Raw genomic sequence first — 16658 nt, 5'->3', positions numbered from 1 at the left:
AGAACAAAAGCAGAATAAGAAAGGAATTAGAACCCTAACAATTGTAATTTATAGCAGATAAAATTGAAATGTCTCAAACCAGGATCTTGGTACAACTCTTACATCGAACTGGATCCCCAGATAATTCACAGTGATCTCAATGCCTCTTGTGACAGGATCCGTTTTCCCAACTCGGTCAAAAACGATATTAATCGTTGCCTGCAAAGACATGGACCTTTACATTAGAGCATCTCAATAATCACTATTTCAAAAAGTGACACAAAATAATTAATCAATATAACATGTCTTACAGGTGGGTATTCCTAAAAAATGCAGTACTGGTCTCAATCTAAATCACATATAAGACATTTATTTTGGTTACTCAACAGAAAAAAAGTTGTTATCTACCCTATCTTTCTTTTCTGTAAAGAATAAAAGGAAAAAAGGTACGGCATAGACATCTTAATTTCACAGAAGTTAGAAAGGTAACATTCTGGTGGATAAAGTCTGAGTAAGAGAGTCAAGAATTCTAGGGTCATTCACTCTGATTATTTTCTGAATGCTCTAAGAGCAATCCCTATAATAAAAAGAGAGAGCTAACAAACCAACAACAGATTACACAGAATTGTGAAAAATACCCAATTAATCCAAAAGAAGGCACAAAAAAGAAAAATGAAAAAAAGAACAGATGGGACAAATAAAAAACATGTAACAACACAGTTGTTTTAAATCCAACCATATTAATAATTGCATTAAATGTAAACAGTCTAAACCAGGAGCTGGCAGACTCTGATACTGCAATGATAGTAGTCACAGATGATGTGCAGATTCATGAATGGGCCTGGCTGTGTTCAAATAAAACTTTATTTACAACGGCAGGTGTTGGATGGATTTGGCCTATGAGCTGCAGATGGCTGAATCCGGGTCTAAACATGCCAATTAAATGGCAGAGACTGTAAGACCTGTAAGACTGGGGCGCCTGGGTGGCTCAGTGGGTTAAGCCGCTGCCTTCGGCTCAGGTCATGATCTCAGGGTCCTGGGATCGAGTCCCGCATCGGGCTCTCTGCTCGGCAGGGAGCCTGCTTCCTCCTCTCTCTCTCTCTGCCTGCCTCTCTGCCTACTTGTAATCTCTCTCTGTCAAATAAATAAATAAAATCTTTAAAAAAAAAAAAAAAAAAAAGACCTGTAAGACTGGTTAAAGAAGTAGAACCGACTATATGTTGCTTACAAAAAACCCACTTTAAATATAAAGATACAAATAGGTTAAAAGTAAAAGAATGGAAAAAGATACATTATGCTAACACTAACCAAGAGAAAACTGTAAGGTCTATGCTAATATAAAAGTAGATTGCATAGTAAAAAATATTGCCAGAGATGAAAACGGTAATTTCAGAATGATAAAAGGATCATTTCAACAAGGAGTATACAATGACCCTAAAGAAGCAGGTACCAAATAATAGAGCTTTAAAATACATGAAGCAGGGGTGTCAGAAGATGGTGCAGTAGGAGGATCCTTACCTCATCTTGTCTCACAAGCACATCAAGATAATAGCTACCTCTGTGCAGCTCTGAAAATCACCTGAAAACCGGCAGAACAGACCTTCCACAGTTAACTATTGAGAGGAAGCTACACTGAAAAGGGTAGGAGGGGCTGAGTCACACCTGGGAACCCAACTCCCCGTGAGATTAACCACAGACAGGAGGGACACCACAAGCCCAGGGAAGCAGAGAGGATCATACCCCGAGCAAGGTACCTTAGGCAGTGGGGTGATGAGTTCCCAGTAACATCTGGCTTTGAAAACCAGTGGGGATTAACTTTAGGAGTTTTTAAAATCAGCAGGGCTTAAGTCCAGGTACTTTTAAAATTAACAGGGCTTAATTCTGGGAGAGCCAGAGGGCAATCAAAAACCACCTGCTCTTAAAGAGCTAGAATAAATAACAGCCTAAGAGACAGCACAGAAACAGCAGTTTGAAAAGTGCTTGGGTATATAAAAGATATTCATTTACTAGTCTCACCACGTGCTGGAGGGCCAGGGAGTCTTCTCTTCAGGAGAATTCCAGCACAAAAGTGCTGGTGGGCACCATTTCTCTTCTTTTCCCCCAGCCTAGAGAGCTAGACACTTGTGGGAACTAGCACTAATACTCTCTACCTATCCTCCTAGTGCCCTGTCCCAATTTTCACCTCAGCAGGTGGTCCTTCAAAACCACTCCTGCCCCACCACACCCTGCAAGCAGCCTCAGCAGTGACCTACACCCTGTAAGCAGCCTGAGCAGGGACCCATACCACTCCAAAAGTGACTGCAGCCCTGGAGAGAGAGAGATAACCCTAAATATCAGTGTGTCCACAGTTACAAAAGCTGAGCCTCTCAGTTGGCTATGTAGGGACTAAACCTTGCCCAGTATGACCACAGCAGGCAAAGCAGGTCACTGTAGCCAACTAAGGCAAACGCAACTCAGCTGCAACAGTAGAGTGCATGTTGCCCACACAGAGACCCTCTTGGAGCACCTGGTTCTAGTGCTTGGGGGCACTGCCCAACAGGGCACTATAGGACCTAGACACAAGGCCATTACTTTCAAGACCAGGAATCATAGCTGACCCCCTAATACAGAGAAACAAATAGAGAGCTAGAGAGAATGAGGAGATAGAGGAATATGGCCTAAATGAAAGAACAGGACAAAATCACAGCAAGAGATCTAATGAAATGGAGATAAGCAATACGTTTGGATAAAGAATTCAAAGTAATGGACATAAAGATACTCAATGGACTTGAGAAAAAAATGGATGAATTTAATGAGAACTTCAATAACAATATAAAAACGAACCAGTCAAAGGTAAAGAATTCAGTAACTAAAATTGAAAAAAACACACTAGAGGCAATCAACAGTAGATTGGAGGATGCAGAATGGATCAGCAATTTGGAAGACAGAGTAATGGAAAGCAATCACGCTGCACAGCAAAAAGAAAAAAGAAAAATAATAAAAGGGAACAGGTTAAGGGAACTCAGCAACACCATCAAGTGTTATAACATCCACACTATAGGCATCCCAGAAGAAGAAAAGAGAGAAGGGGGCAAAAAATTTATATGAAGAAATACTAACTGAAAACTTCTCTAATTTATATGAAGAAATACTGAGAAGCAAACAGGTATCCAAATCCAGGAAGCACAGAGACCCCCTAAAAATATTAACACAAAGAGGTCCATACCAAGATATGTAATAATTAAAATGGCAGAAAATAATGATAGAGAATTTTAAAGATTTATTTTATTTTTGAGAGAGAGCGAGAGCATGCACAAGCAGGGGTAGGGGTCGGGGAGAGGGATTGAAACTCAAGCTGAGTTGGGGACCTCAATGTGGGGCTCAATTTCACAACCCTGAGATCACAACCTGAGCCAAAATCAAGAGTTGGATGCTTAGCTGACTAAGCCACCTGGGTGCCTCTAAAGCGAGAATTTTAAAAATAGCAAGAGAAAAAAACAGTTACCATGAGGGAACCCTATAGTTATTAGTTGATTTTATACCATAGCTATTAGTTGAAAGCTATTAGTTGATTTTATACGAGAAACTTTGCAGGCCAGAAGAGGGTGGCAGAATATATTCAAAGTACTGAAAGGAAGACCTGCAAACCAAGAATACTCTACAAGGCAGTTATCATTCAGAATAAAAGAGAGACAAGGGGCGCCTGAGTGGCTCAGTGGGTTAAGCCTCTGCCTTTGGCTCAGGTCATGATCTTGGGGTCCTGGGATCGAGCCCCACATTGGGCTGTCTGCTCAGTGGGGAGCCTGCCTCCCTCTCTCTCTGCCTGTCTGACTACTTAAAAAAAAAAAAAAAAGAGAGAGAGACAAAAAGTTTCCCAGACAAAAGTTCAAGGATTTAATCACCACTAAACCAGCCCTATAAGAAATGTAGGGGCGCCTGGGTGGCTCAGAGGGTTAGGCCTCTGTCTTGGGCTCAGGTCATGGACTCAGCATCGTGGGATCAAGCCCCACAATGGTCTCTCTGTTTGGCAGGGAGCCTGCTTCCCCCTCTTTCTCTGCCTGCCTCTCTGCCTACTTGTGATCTCTCTCTCTCTGTCAAATAAATAAATAAAATGTTAAAAAAAAAAAGAAAGAAATGTAAAAGGAAATTATTTGAGTGGAAAGAAAAGGCCATAATTATAAGAAAGTTATGAAAGGAAAAAATTTCATAGGTAAAAGTAAACATATAATACATGTAGTAGATTAATCACTTATAAAGCCAGTCTGGAGCAAAAGTAGTAAAATCATTTATTTCTACAAAAAACAGTCAAGAAATACACAAAATAAAAAGTAAAATATGACATCATATACATAAAATGGGGAGGGGGAGTAAAAATGTAGTACTTTTAGAATGTTTTTGAATTTCAGCTTGACCTTAAGTTTAACCATCAACCTCTGCTATACACCTAAGATATAATATATAAGCCTAATGGCAACCACAAATCAGAAACTTGTAATAGCTACACAAAAAAGAGAAAGGAATGCAAACATAACACTACCATAAGGGGAGAGAGCAGAAGGAACAGAGAAGAACCACAAAAACAACCAGAAAACAATGTACAAGATGGCAATAAATACATAACTCTCAATAATTACTTTAAATGTAAATCATCTAAATGTACCAATTGAGAAAGACAAAGGGTGACTGAATGGATAAAAAAACAAGACCCATCTATGTGCTCCTTTAAGAGACTAACTGCAGACCTAAAGATACATAGAGACTGAATATGAAGGGCTGGAAAAAATACAACATATGAAAGACAGGAAAAAAGCTGGGATAGCAATACTTAGTATCAGATCAAGTAGATTTTAAAACAAAGACTGTAGCAAGGGACAAAGGAGGGCGCTACATAATGATAAAGGGATCAGTCTAACAGGAGGATATAATAACTATAAATATCTTGCCCCCAACATAGGAGCACCTAAATACATAAAGCAATAATTAACAAACAAAGGGAGAAGTTGACAATAATACAGTAATAACAGGTAACTGTAACATTCCACTTGCAACAGTGTAGATCATTCAGACAGAAATCAGTAAGGAACCAGTGGCTTGAACAACACATTAGAATAGATGTACTTAACAGATACACACTGAACATTCCATCAAAAAACCACTGTATACATGTTCTTTTCAAGTCCATGTTAAACATTCCCCAGAATAGATCACAGCTTAGGCCACGAAACAAGTCTCAATAAATTCAGTAAGACTGAAATCACATCATGCATCTTTTCTAATCACAATGGTAGGACACTAAAAACCAATCACAAGAAAAAAATTTAAAAAGAATACCAATACATGGAAGCTAAATAAACAATGAACGGGTCAATCAAGAAATCAAGGAGGAAATAAAAAAATACATGGAGACAAATGAAAATGAAAATGTAATGGTTCAAAGTCTTTGAGAAGCAGTAAAAGCCATTCTAAGAGGGAATTCTTTTTTTTTTTTTTTTTAAGATTTTATTTATTTGACAGAGATCACAAGTAGGCAGAGAGGCAGGCAGAGAGAGAGGAGGAAGCAGGCTCTCCGCTGAGCAGAGCCCAATGCGGGGCTCGATCCCAGGAACCTGAGATTATGACCAAAGCTGAAGGCAGAGGCTTTAACTCACTGAGCCACCCGGGCACCCCTAAGAGGGAATTCCATAGCAACAAAGGCCTAATTCAATAAACAAGAAAAATCTCAAGTAAACAACCTAACCGTACACCTAGAAAAGCTAGAGAAAGACCAAAGCCCAAAGCTAGTAGAGGGAAAGAAGTAATAAAATTAGAGCAGAAATAAATGAAAGAGAGAAAATAGGATCAATGAAACTAGAACCTGTTTCTCTGAAAAGATCAACAAAATTTATAAATCTGTAACTAGACTCATTAAGAAAAAGACTCAAATAAAATCAGAAATAAAGGAGAAGTAACAACTGACACCATAGAAATACAAAGGATTATAAGAGACTGTTATGAAAAATTGTATGTCAACAAACTGGACAGCCTAGGAGAAACAGATTCTTAGAAACATAATCTTCTAAAACTGAATCAGGAAGAAACAGAAAATCTGAACACAGCAATTAGTAGTAATGAAATGGAATCAGTAATAAAAAAAACTTTCCAAAACAGAAGTCCAGGATCAGATGACTTCACAGGTAAATTCTACCAAATATTTAACAAAGAGTTAATACCAAAGAGGAGAAAGACCTACACTCTGAAAACTGTAGCACACTGATGAAAGAAACTGAAGCTGAATCGAACAAATGGAAAGACATCCCATGCTTGTACATAAACTAATGTAACATTGTGTATCAGGTCTACCAAAATAAAGAAATAAGAGTTAACATCTACTCTTCTCAAATGATTAAAAAATTATTTACTGAGTTATTTTAGAGAGAGGGGGTGGGGAGGAAGGGACGGGAGGAGGGAAAGAATCTCAAGCAGAACTCCACCCTGAGCACTGAGCCTGATGCGGGGTTCAATCTCACGACCCATGAGATCATTACCTGAGCCAAAACCAAGTCGACTGCTCAACCAACTGAGCCACCCAGGCACCCCTCTCTCCAAATGATTAAAAAAAAATAGAAGAGGAAGGAAACTTCCAAATTCTTTCTATAAGGCTACCATTTCCCTGATACCAAAACCGGACAGACACTACCAAAAAAGAAAACTTTAAGCCAATATTTCTGAGGCACATGGATGCAAAATTCCTTAAGAAAATTATCAAACTGAAAAAAAAAATTTAGCTAACTGAATTCAATAATACATTTAAAAAATTGTTCACCACAATCAAGTAGAATTTATTCCAGGAATACAGGGTAATTCAATATTCTCAAATCAAACACGATAAACCACATCAACAAAATAAAGTATAAAAACCATATGGTCATCTCAATAGATGCAGAAAAAGCATTTGACAAAATACAACATCCATTCATGATAAAGTGGATTTAGAGGGAATAAAGTGGACTTAGAGGGAACAAAGTGGGTTTAACAAAACACGTGTCAGCATAATAAAGGCCATATATGAAAAATGTTCACTGGTGAAAATAGGCATCACACTCATTTGTGAAAAACTGAGAGCTCTTCCTCTAAGATCAGGAAGAAGACACGGACATTCACTCTTACCACTTTTATTCAACATAATACTGAAAGTCCTAGTTGCAGCAGTCAGACAAGGAAAAAAAAACGGCATTCAGAATGACAAGGATGTTAAACTTGCTATTTGCAGATAACATGATCATATAGAAAAACCTAAACTCCACCAAAAACTATTAGAACTGATAAATGAATTCAGTAAAGTTGTAGGATACAAAATTAATATACAGAAATCAGTTGCATTTCTACAACAACCAGAAAGATTATCTAAGAACAAACTTACCCTAAAAGGTGAAAGACCGATTACCCTAAAAACTATAAAATACTAGGGTGCCTGGGTGGCTCAGTGGGTTAAAGCTTCTGCCTTCAGCTCAAGGTCATAATCCCAGGGTCCTGGGATCGAGCCCCCCATCGGGCTCTCTGCTCACCAGGGAGCCTGCTTCCTCCTCTCTCTCTGCCTGCTTCTCTGCCTCCTTGTGATCTCTGTCTGTCAAATAAATAAATAAAATCTTTTTTTTTTTAAAGATTTTTATTTATTTATCAGAGAGAGAGGGAGAGGGAGAGAGCGAGCACAGGCAGACAGAATGGCAGGCAGAGGCAGAGGGAGAAGCAGGCTCCCTGCTGAGCAAAGAGCCCGATGTGGGACTCGATCCCAGGACGCTGGGATCATGACCTGAGCCGAAGGCAGCTGCTTAACCAACTGAGCCACCCAGGCGTCCCCAAATAAATAAAAAAAATCTTAAAAAAAAAAAAAAACTATAAAATACTGATGAGAGAAATTGAAGGCAACATGAACAAATGGAAAGTTACTCTGTTCTCATGGACTGGAAGAATTAATATTGTTAAAAATGTCCATACCACCCAAAGCAATCTACAGATTCCATACAATCCCTACCTAATTACCAATAGCATTTTTCACAGAACTAGAATGAATAACCCTAAAATTTGTATGGAGCCACAAAAGACCCCAAATAGCCAAAACAATCTTGAAAAAGAACAAAGCTAGAAGTCTCATAGTCCTGGAGTTCAAGATATACTTTAAAGGTGTAGTAACCAAAACAGTATGGGACTGGCACAAAAGCAGACATACAGATCAATGGAACAGAACAGAAAAATACATGATCGGGTAATCCCACTACTGGGTATTTACTAAAAGAATATGAAAACCCTAATTTGAAAAGCTATATGCACCCCTATGTTTACAATAGCTGAGATATAGAGGGTCTACTGATAGTTGAATGCATAAAAAGATGTGGTGCATATATGCAATGGAACATTACTCAGCCATAAAAAAGAATGTGAGCTTGCCATTTTAACAGTCTTAAAGGGTACTATCCTAAGTCAGACAAGGAAAGACAACACATGATTTCACTTATAAACAGGATCTTAAAAACGAAACAAATGAACAAAGAAACAAGCAAACAGACTCTTAAATACAGAGAACAAACTGGTCAGAGGGGAAGTGAGTAAAGGGATGGGTGCAATGGATAAAGTGGATTAAGAGGCACAAACTTTCAGTCATGGAGATGAAATGTATAGCGCAGAGAAGAGTCAATATTAAAATAACACTGTATGGTGACAGATGGTGACTACACTTACAGTGAGCCCTCTGTAATGTATAGAATTGTTGAATCACTATGCTGTACACCTGAAATTAACATTGTACATTAATTATAGTTGGGTAAAAAAAATATACAAAGCAAAAACTGACAGAATTAAAAAGACAAATCCACAACAATGGTTTGAAATTTCATCACTGATGAAACAACTGATAAATCAGAAAATTAAAAGGATAAAGAAAACTTTAACAATACTTTCAACTAATTTGACCTAATTGATATTTATACAACATTCCAGCCTATAGGAGCAGAAAACAGGTCTCAAGAAATTTGAAGAAATTTATATCATACTAAATCTGTTCTCAGATCACATGGAATTAAATTAGAAATCAGTTATAGAGGGAAATTAAGAAGATCCCCAAATATTTAATAACATACTTCTAAATAATGCATGAGTCAAAGAAGAAAAATTAGAATTATTTTGAACTGAATGAAATAAAAATACAACATATCAGAAATGTTATATTTTGTGAGATGCTTAGCAAGAAATCTATAGCACGAAAACAACTATATTTAAAGTTTTGAATCAATGATCTTAGCTTGTACTTTACAAAATTAGAAAAAGACCCCAAATAAGCAGAAGACAAATTATAAGGATCAGAGCAGAAATTGATAAAGTAGAACACAGAGAAACAATATAGAAAATCAATTAATCCAAAAGCTGGTTCTTTGAAGCGTTCAATAAAATTGATAAACCTTGATCCAGACTGATCAGAAAAAAAAGACAAGACACAAATTACCGATATCAAGAATGAGATACCACTTCAGCCACCAGGATGACTCTAATAAAAAGATAAGTAAGTGCTGGTGAGGCTGTGGAGAAATGACAACTGTTACACTGCCAGTGGGAATGTAAACAGGTGCAGCTGCTTGGGAAAAGAGTCTGGCAGACTGGCAGTTTATCAAAAGGTTAAACAAACAGGTAGCATATGACCCAGCAATTTTGCTTTCACAGGCATGTACCTAAGGGAAATGAAAACATATATCCACATACAAATTTATCAAAAAATGCTCACAACAGCATTATTTATAATGGCCAAAAAGTGGAAACCACCCAAATGCTTCTCAACTGATGGGTGGATGAATAAAATGTGGTATATCTATATAATGGAAAGAATGTTATTCATCTATAGAAAGGAATGAAGTGTTGCTAGAGGCTACAATATAGATGAACCTTAAAAACATTTACTAAGAAGCCAATCACAAAAGACCACATGTTGTGTGATTCAATGTACATGAAGTGTCCAGAATAGAAAATGTATAGAGACATAAAATAGATTAGTGCCTGCCTAAGGCTAGAGAAGAAATAAGGAATAACTGCTAATGAGTATGGAATTTCTTTTGGGGTGACTACATTATTTGTGTGCACAACTTTGTGAATATATTAAAAACCACCAAACTATACATAAAATGGGTTAATTATTTTGTATGTGACTATCTCAATAAAGGTGTTATACAAAAGGAGAGGGGTGATATCAGTACAGATTTTATATATATTGAAAGGATACTAAGGGAATATTAAGAGCAATTTTATGCAAATAAATCTGACTTCAATAAAAATGGACAAATTCCTTGAAAAACAGAAACTACAAAAGCTCACTCAAGAAATATATAACCTGAATAAACCTTATAGTCTATTAAAGAAACTAAATCCGTAATTAAACGATTTTCCTGCAAAGAAGACTCTAGGTCTAGATGCCTTCATTGGTGAATTCCAACAAATGTTTAAGAAAGAAATTATAATAATTCCACAGAAACTCTTCCACTAATTGGAAGAAGAAGGAATCCTTCTCAACCTCTAAGGCTAGCATTATTCTGACACCAAAGCCCAAGACATTACCAAAAAACTATACTCTGATATTTCTCATTAACACTGATGCAAAAATTCTTAAGAAAATATTACTAAGTTAAATCCAACAACTTACACCATGGCCAAGTAAGGTTTATTATAGGAATTCAAGGCTAGTTTAATATTAAAAAATTAACCAATGTAACTCATTATACCAGCTGAATAAAAAGGAAAAGTCAGGTGCTTCTCTCAAAAGATGCAGAAATAGCATTTGACAAAAATCAAACACACTTTCATGATTAAAAACACTCAATAAACTATGAGTAGGAGTAACTTTCTCAACCTGCTAAATGGGAGTCCAGGAAAAGCCAACCGCTGATACCATATTTAACAAGATCAGGATGACTGCTCTTACCACTTCTGTTTAATTTTGTACAGGAGGTTTTGGTCAGTGCAATAAGGCTAAAGGAGGAGAAGAAAGAAGAAAGATGGGATAGGACAGAAAAGGAAGGGAAAGAAAGGGAAGAAATAAAAGGCATCCAGATAGGAAACAAGGAAGCAAAACCCTTCATTTGCAGAGATCTGATTGTCTATGTAGAAAAAATCCTATGAAATCTATGAAAAGCTTTTAGAATAAGGGGATTTAGCAAGGTTGTGGAATAGAAGAATCAACTGTGTATCTATATACTAATAACATTCAGGATCTGAAATTATAGAAACAGTCCTATTTATAATAGCATCAAAAATATCAAATACTTGAGATAAATCTAATGAAAGATATAAAAGACCTGTACACTAAAACCTAAATATTGTTGAGTGAACCTAAAGAAGATTTACATAAATGAAGAGTTACACTGTGATCATCAAATGCAACACTCAGTATTAAGATGTCACTTCTCTTCAAACTGATCTGAAGACTGGACATTCTAATACGTATTTCAGCAAGTATTTTGTATTCAGCAGCATTAAAAAAGCAGCTTCTAAAAATTCATATGGAAAAGCAAAGGACACAGAATGGCCAAAACAAGTTTAAATAAGAAGAAAGAGTACTTAAATGTTCAAGCCTTATTTCAGGGTGCCTGGGTGGCTCAGTGGGTTAAAGCCTCTGTCTTCGGCTCAGGTCATGATCCCAGGGTCCTGGGATCGAGCCCTGCATCTGGCTCTCTGCTTGGCAGGGAGCCTGCTTCCCCCTCTCTCCCTGCCTGCCTCTCTGCCTACTTGTAATCTCTGTCTGTCAAATAAATAAATAAAATCTAAAAAAAAAAAAAGACTTATTTCAAGACAGAGTGGTATTGGCATAAATAAAGGCAGACATACATAACAGTAGGAAAGAAGAGAGTACAGACACAGACCCACCCATATGCGGTCAATTAGGTTTTGACTAAATTGCAAAGACAACTGAATGAGAAAGGATAATCTTTTCAGCAAATGGTGCCAGAACAAGTGGATATCTATATGAAAAAAATGAACTCGGATCCACATTCCAACACTGTCTGAGAAAATTAACTACAGATGGATCATGTGCCGAAATGTAAAAATCTCAAACTATAAAATTTATAGAGTAAAAGATGAAAAAATCTTGGCGACCTTGGGTTAGCCAAGATTGCTTAGGTACAACACCAAAAGCATAACCCATAATAGAAAATAAAAGATAAACTGGACTTCATCAAAATTAAAAACTTCAATTCTTTCAAAGACACTGTGCAGAGAATGATAAGCTAAGGTAGTGACTGGGAGAGAATATTTGAAAATCACAAAGGGTTTCCAGATATAGTGAAAACCCAATAAAAAGAAATCCTAATTTAAAAACTGGGCAACAAATCTGAATAGCTCTATCTTCCTCCTCCCTCCAAAATACACAGGCGGCAAATCAGCACATGAAAAGTTGTTTAGCACCATTAGGCATTAGGGAAATGCAAATTAAGCAACCCGTATCACCTCAAATCTACTAGAACGTCTAAAATTTAAAATACTGACTACAAAATGTGAGCAAGGATGTGGAGTAAGTGGAGTAAATGAAACTCTTGGACTATGCAGGTGGGGATGTAAAATGGTACAACCTCCTTTGGAAAAGTTTGTCCATTTCTTCAAAGGTTTAACATCCATCTGCCATGTGACCTAGCCACGCTATACTGAAGTGTTTTCTCCTAAGAGGAAAGACAGCACGTGTCCACATAGAAACCTGGACACAAATATTCATAGCAGCTTTACTTGTAATATCCCCAAACTAGAAACAAATAGCCAACAGCAGGTGAAAAGATAAACAAAATGTGGTATAATCATACAACAGAATACTACTCAGCCATGAGAAGGAATAAACTACCGATCGCATGATAACATGAATGAAACATGAGATAATTCTGCTGAGAAGTTGTCAGAAAAAGGGTATCTACTCTAATAAGATTTCATTTATATAAAGTTCTAGAAAATATAAACTAATGTATAATGAAAGCAGATTGGTAGTTGACTGGGGATGAATGCAAGAGACATTATAAGGGGACATAGGAAACTTTTTGGAAGTGATGGATGGATATGGTCACTACCTTAAGGGTGGTGACAGTTGTTGCAACAGGTGTACAAATCTGTCAAAACTTACCCAACTATACCCTTAAAATATGTGCAGTTTATTAAACATCAATTAAACTTCAATAATGCTGTTAAAAAAGGATATACTCCCCTAAAGTCTATAACTCAGGAAAAACTTTTTAGTAGCTTAGCTAACTGAACATACTATCTTCATTTATCTTCTCCCACTGTATGAATTAAGATTAAAAATTGTTCTCTGAATAGGTTGACATAAATTTATTATAATATTAGATCTATTAAAATCCAGAATCTTTCATTCATCTATAGTGGCCAAAATTAACAAGCTGATAAAGCTCCTCTTTATGCAAACACAACCCCAGGAGAGTCACAGAACCAGAAAGTCCAATTAGTCTTTTCTGTAATCACACCGAAACCCATGAATATCTACAGATGAGTCATAAGAAGAATGTACATAAAATGAACATAAAGAATAGAGCATTAAGAGAGAGCCACAAAAGAACGAGAGCCATAAGCACCTAAAATGAATTTATTTCCAGAAATATAAATGTTTTACTTTTAGAACTTACTTTAGATTGAACTTTTTAAGGTGTATATAGATTACTAAAAAGGAGAGGTAATTTCTGTTCTGAGCTGAAGGTAGGGATTGTGTCACATAGATATACTCAAGGGTAATATGGAAAACAGAGTGTAAAATAAGAAACTTTTGTATTCCCTTCATATAGTTTATAAACTATATCTGATTAATGATTTCTGAATGAAGAAAAATGCAATGTCTAGGTGACCTAAAAAAGAGAGGGAAAGGAGTCAGGCTCAAGGATGTGAAAGACAGCATTCCGTGTGACTTGACTGGATTTGGAATTTAGTTTAGTGCCTCAGTCAAACCCACTTTTCTCTCTGCCATTAGCAGGGAAAATAACCTCAACCCTGACAGCTAAAACTAATATACTTACCATGAAAATTTTCCAAACACAGTAAATAGAGAAAAAGTAACCCAGAAAATTAAAGTATTTCCCCTTGAAAGTTTTGGAATATTCTATTCTCTCCTGAGGGGAAACAAACAACAAAACACTGTTAGTTTCAGCAAAATGTAAACTTATACTCAACCAAAACATTCCTGCTTCTATGAAATTACTGTTTTGCTGGAGTGAAAAACCCACACATTACATTAATCTTAAAATAATACTAGTAGGCAACATTTATTGAATGCTTACTTTAAGCCTGAAGTTGGGAAAAACACCTTACATACATTATCTACTTCAATTTTTATAGCAACTGTTATATGTTCTATTATCTTAATTGTACACATGAGAAAACTAAGGCTTACAGGGGTTGGATAACTTGCCCAAGGTCACACAGCTAGTGAGTAGAGGAATTTATGCTCAGGTCTGTCTTCAAAGCCTATGTTAATCTCTACCCTATATGGCTATTCCTATGAAGGGATCCTTGAAAAGGATAAAAATAGTCTGAATGAACTTAACTAATAGATTTTGCATATTTAAGTTATATTGCATTTTAGATAAAAATAGGAAAGCTACTTCTTATAGTTAGGTCACTTCTTGATCTGGATCCTTTCCTTTTTCTTTCTTTTTTTTTTTAAGAGAGAGAAAAAAACCTGGCTGGTGCGGGGAAGAGGGGCAGAGGGAGAGTGAGAATCTTAAGCAGGCTCTACACCCAGTGCAGAGCCTGATGCAGAGTTGAATCTCAAGACACTGAGATCATGACCTGAGCCAAAATCATAAGTTGGACACTCAACTAACTGAGCCACCCAGGTGCCCCTTAATCTGGGTCTTTTAAAACATGGCTAGCTCACGGCACTGCTCTTAAAATATCACTAATTTATAAGAAATAAAATGCAATCAGAGGAGCTACCATCTTGACCCTGAATCAGTAGGAAGTGGTGTGTGCCACTTTCTGAAGTTGAAGTAGGATAACCTCTCCATTATCCTACTAATTTCTATTGAGTGTTCCAGTACGGATTTTGCTGGGGGTTGGAGCAATGTCATAAAGGATGCAGACTCCTAATGCTTCATGGCTCATACTGGAGCGATAAGGTCACTTTCACACTGCTTGGCCATAGAGGACACTAAAAAGCTATTTAGTCTTGTTCTTTCTTCTGGTAGAAACTGGTAAAAATCACACTTTTGTTTCCTTGCCTTGTACCTTGGTAGCATATAGATCAGCTGTTTCCAGAAAAAGCTGCCTGCTTAGTTCTTCCAATGCATCCACTTCCTGTTGAATAAGAGTAAGATCTGGCACAAAATGGGCATCAAGGCTTAAAACACATAGAAGTTTCAAGAAATAGTAATGAAGAAAGCATATATTTTTGGTTTTTCCTACAGTAGATCTTAGGAACTGCCTATATATTCAATTTCCCGCTTCATGGACAACAGTACTCCTTTAGAGCATTTCCCCAACCTCCAACACAGGTGTGTAAAAGCTTCTCCATTATCTAACAACTACCACTCAGTTTCTCACTAGTTCAAGTGGCTCAGACAGATGGCTTTGCTCACTGTGGCTTTTCTTTGATCAGTTAAAGTCAAATAGAATTTTGAAATCTCAAATAGTTATACAGTAAAACACCTATAATACAATATAATTTTCCCCTAAATTATCTAATAAATGTAATATTAGGAAAGGGAACTAATACTACTGAGTTCCAATACAGGCTGGGTTTTATAAATATGACTTTTTAGTTCTTTATAGACATTATCTTCTATTGTACTCCTAACAGTCTCATGAAATAGGTATTATTACCCATTTTGCAGATAAGGAAAGCAAAGCTCAGAGAGTCAAGTAACTTGCTCAAAGTCATGCAGCTAACAGGTGTGGATGCAAAGTCAGATCTGCTCTCCTCCAAGGCCTGCTCTTTCCATTACACTATGCTACTTTCCAAGAACTTACTGAGTTCTATTGAGTCTTACTCAATAGAGTAAGAACTACTGAGAACTATTAGTTTCTCCATTTAGGAGACAGGGCCTCAGAGAAGTGAAATAATCCTGATACTTTTGCTGACTTGACTTATTGTCATAAAGACAGTTTAAACCTAAAGTTTGGCTTTTATGGACTTTTAAGTAATAAAAATAGAGAAGACAGCCCACTATAGGCATACCTCATTCTGTTGTACTCCGTAGATTTTTTTTTTTTTTTAAACAAATTGGAGGTTGTGGCAATCCTGCGTTGGGCAAGTCTACTGGTGCCATTTATGTCTCTGTGTCACATTTTGGTAATTCTCACCTTATTTCAAACTTTTTCATCATCATTACTATTATTATTATTATTATATTTTTTAATGGGGATTTGTGATCAGTAATTACCACTCACTGGAAGTTCAGATGATGGTTAGCCTTCTTTATACACTTTTTAAAAAAGAATGCTCTTACACACTCAATAGGATACAGTATAAATATAAGTTCTATATGTACTGGGAACCCAAAGTATCCATCTGACTCCCTTCAATGTGATAGCCACTTTTTGTGATATTCTGGAACCAAAACTGTAACATCTCTGGGGTATGCCTGTAGTACTCAAATTACTGACTATCCTTCTGCTCCTTACTCAATAAGGAAGGCTGCTATTCTCATGGTTCAGGCAGTCAAACAACAGGGTTAAACTAGTTCCATGTCTGCCTC

General features: G+C 36.7%; 1 protein-coding gene across 2 annotated transcripts in view; it reads right to left on the bottom strand.

The window, feature by feature from the left end:
* Positions 1-16658, bottom strand: part of LOC122900414 (Golgi pH regulator) — a 62311-nt gene that overhangs the window by 3807 nt on the left and 41846 nt on the right. Inside the window, exons 9-11 of one of the 2 annotated variants that reach the window (XM_044239072.1) lie at positions 15190-15278; positions 13980-14072; positions 103-198 (exon numbers count right to left, since the gene is read on the bottom strand). In XM_044239072.1, the coding sequence (XP_044095007.1) occupies positions 103-198; positions 13980-14072; positions 15190-15278 (278 nt within the window). The remainder of the gene's footprint in view (positions 1-102; positions 199-13979; positions 14073-15189; positions 15279-16658) is intronic. The other variant, XM_044239073.1, reaches the window with a different exon arrangement.

The sequence above is a fragment of the Neovison vison genome, chromosome 2 (genome assembly GCF_020171115.1).
Source record: "Neovison vison isolate M4711 chromosome 2, ASM_NN_V1, whole genome shotgun sequence".
In the NCBI taxonomy this organism is placed as follows: domain Eukaryota; kingdom Metazoa; phylum Chordata; class Mammalia; order Carnivora; family Mustelidae; genus Neogale; species Neogale vison.
This window is presented reverse-complemented; position numbering and strand designations above follow the sequence as displayed.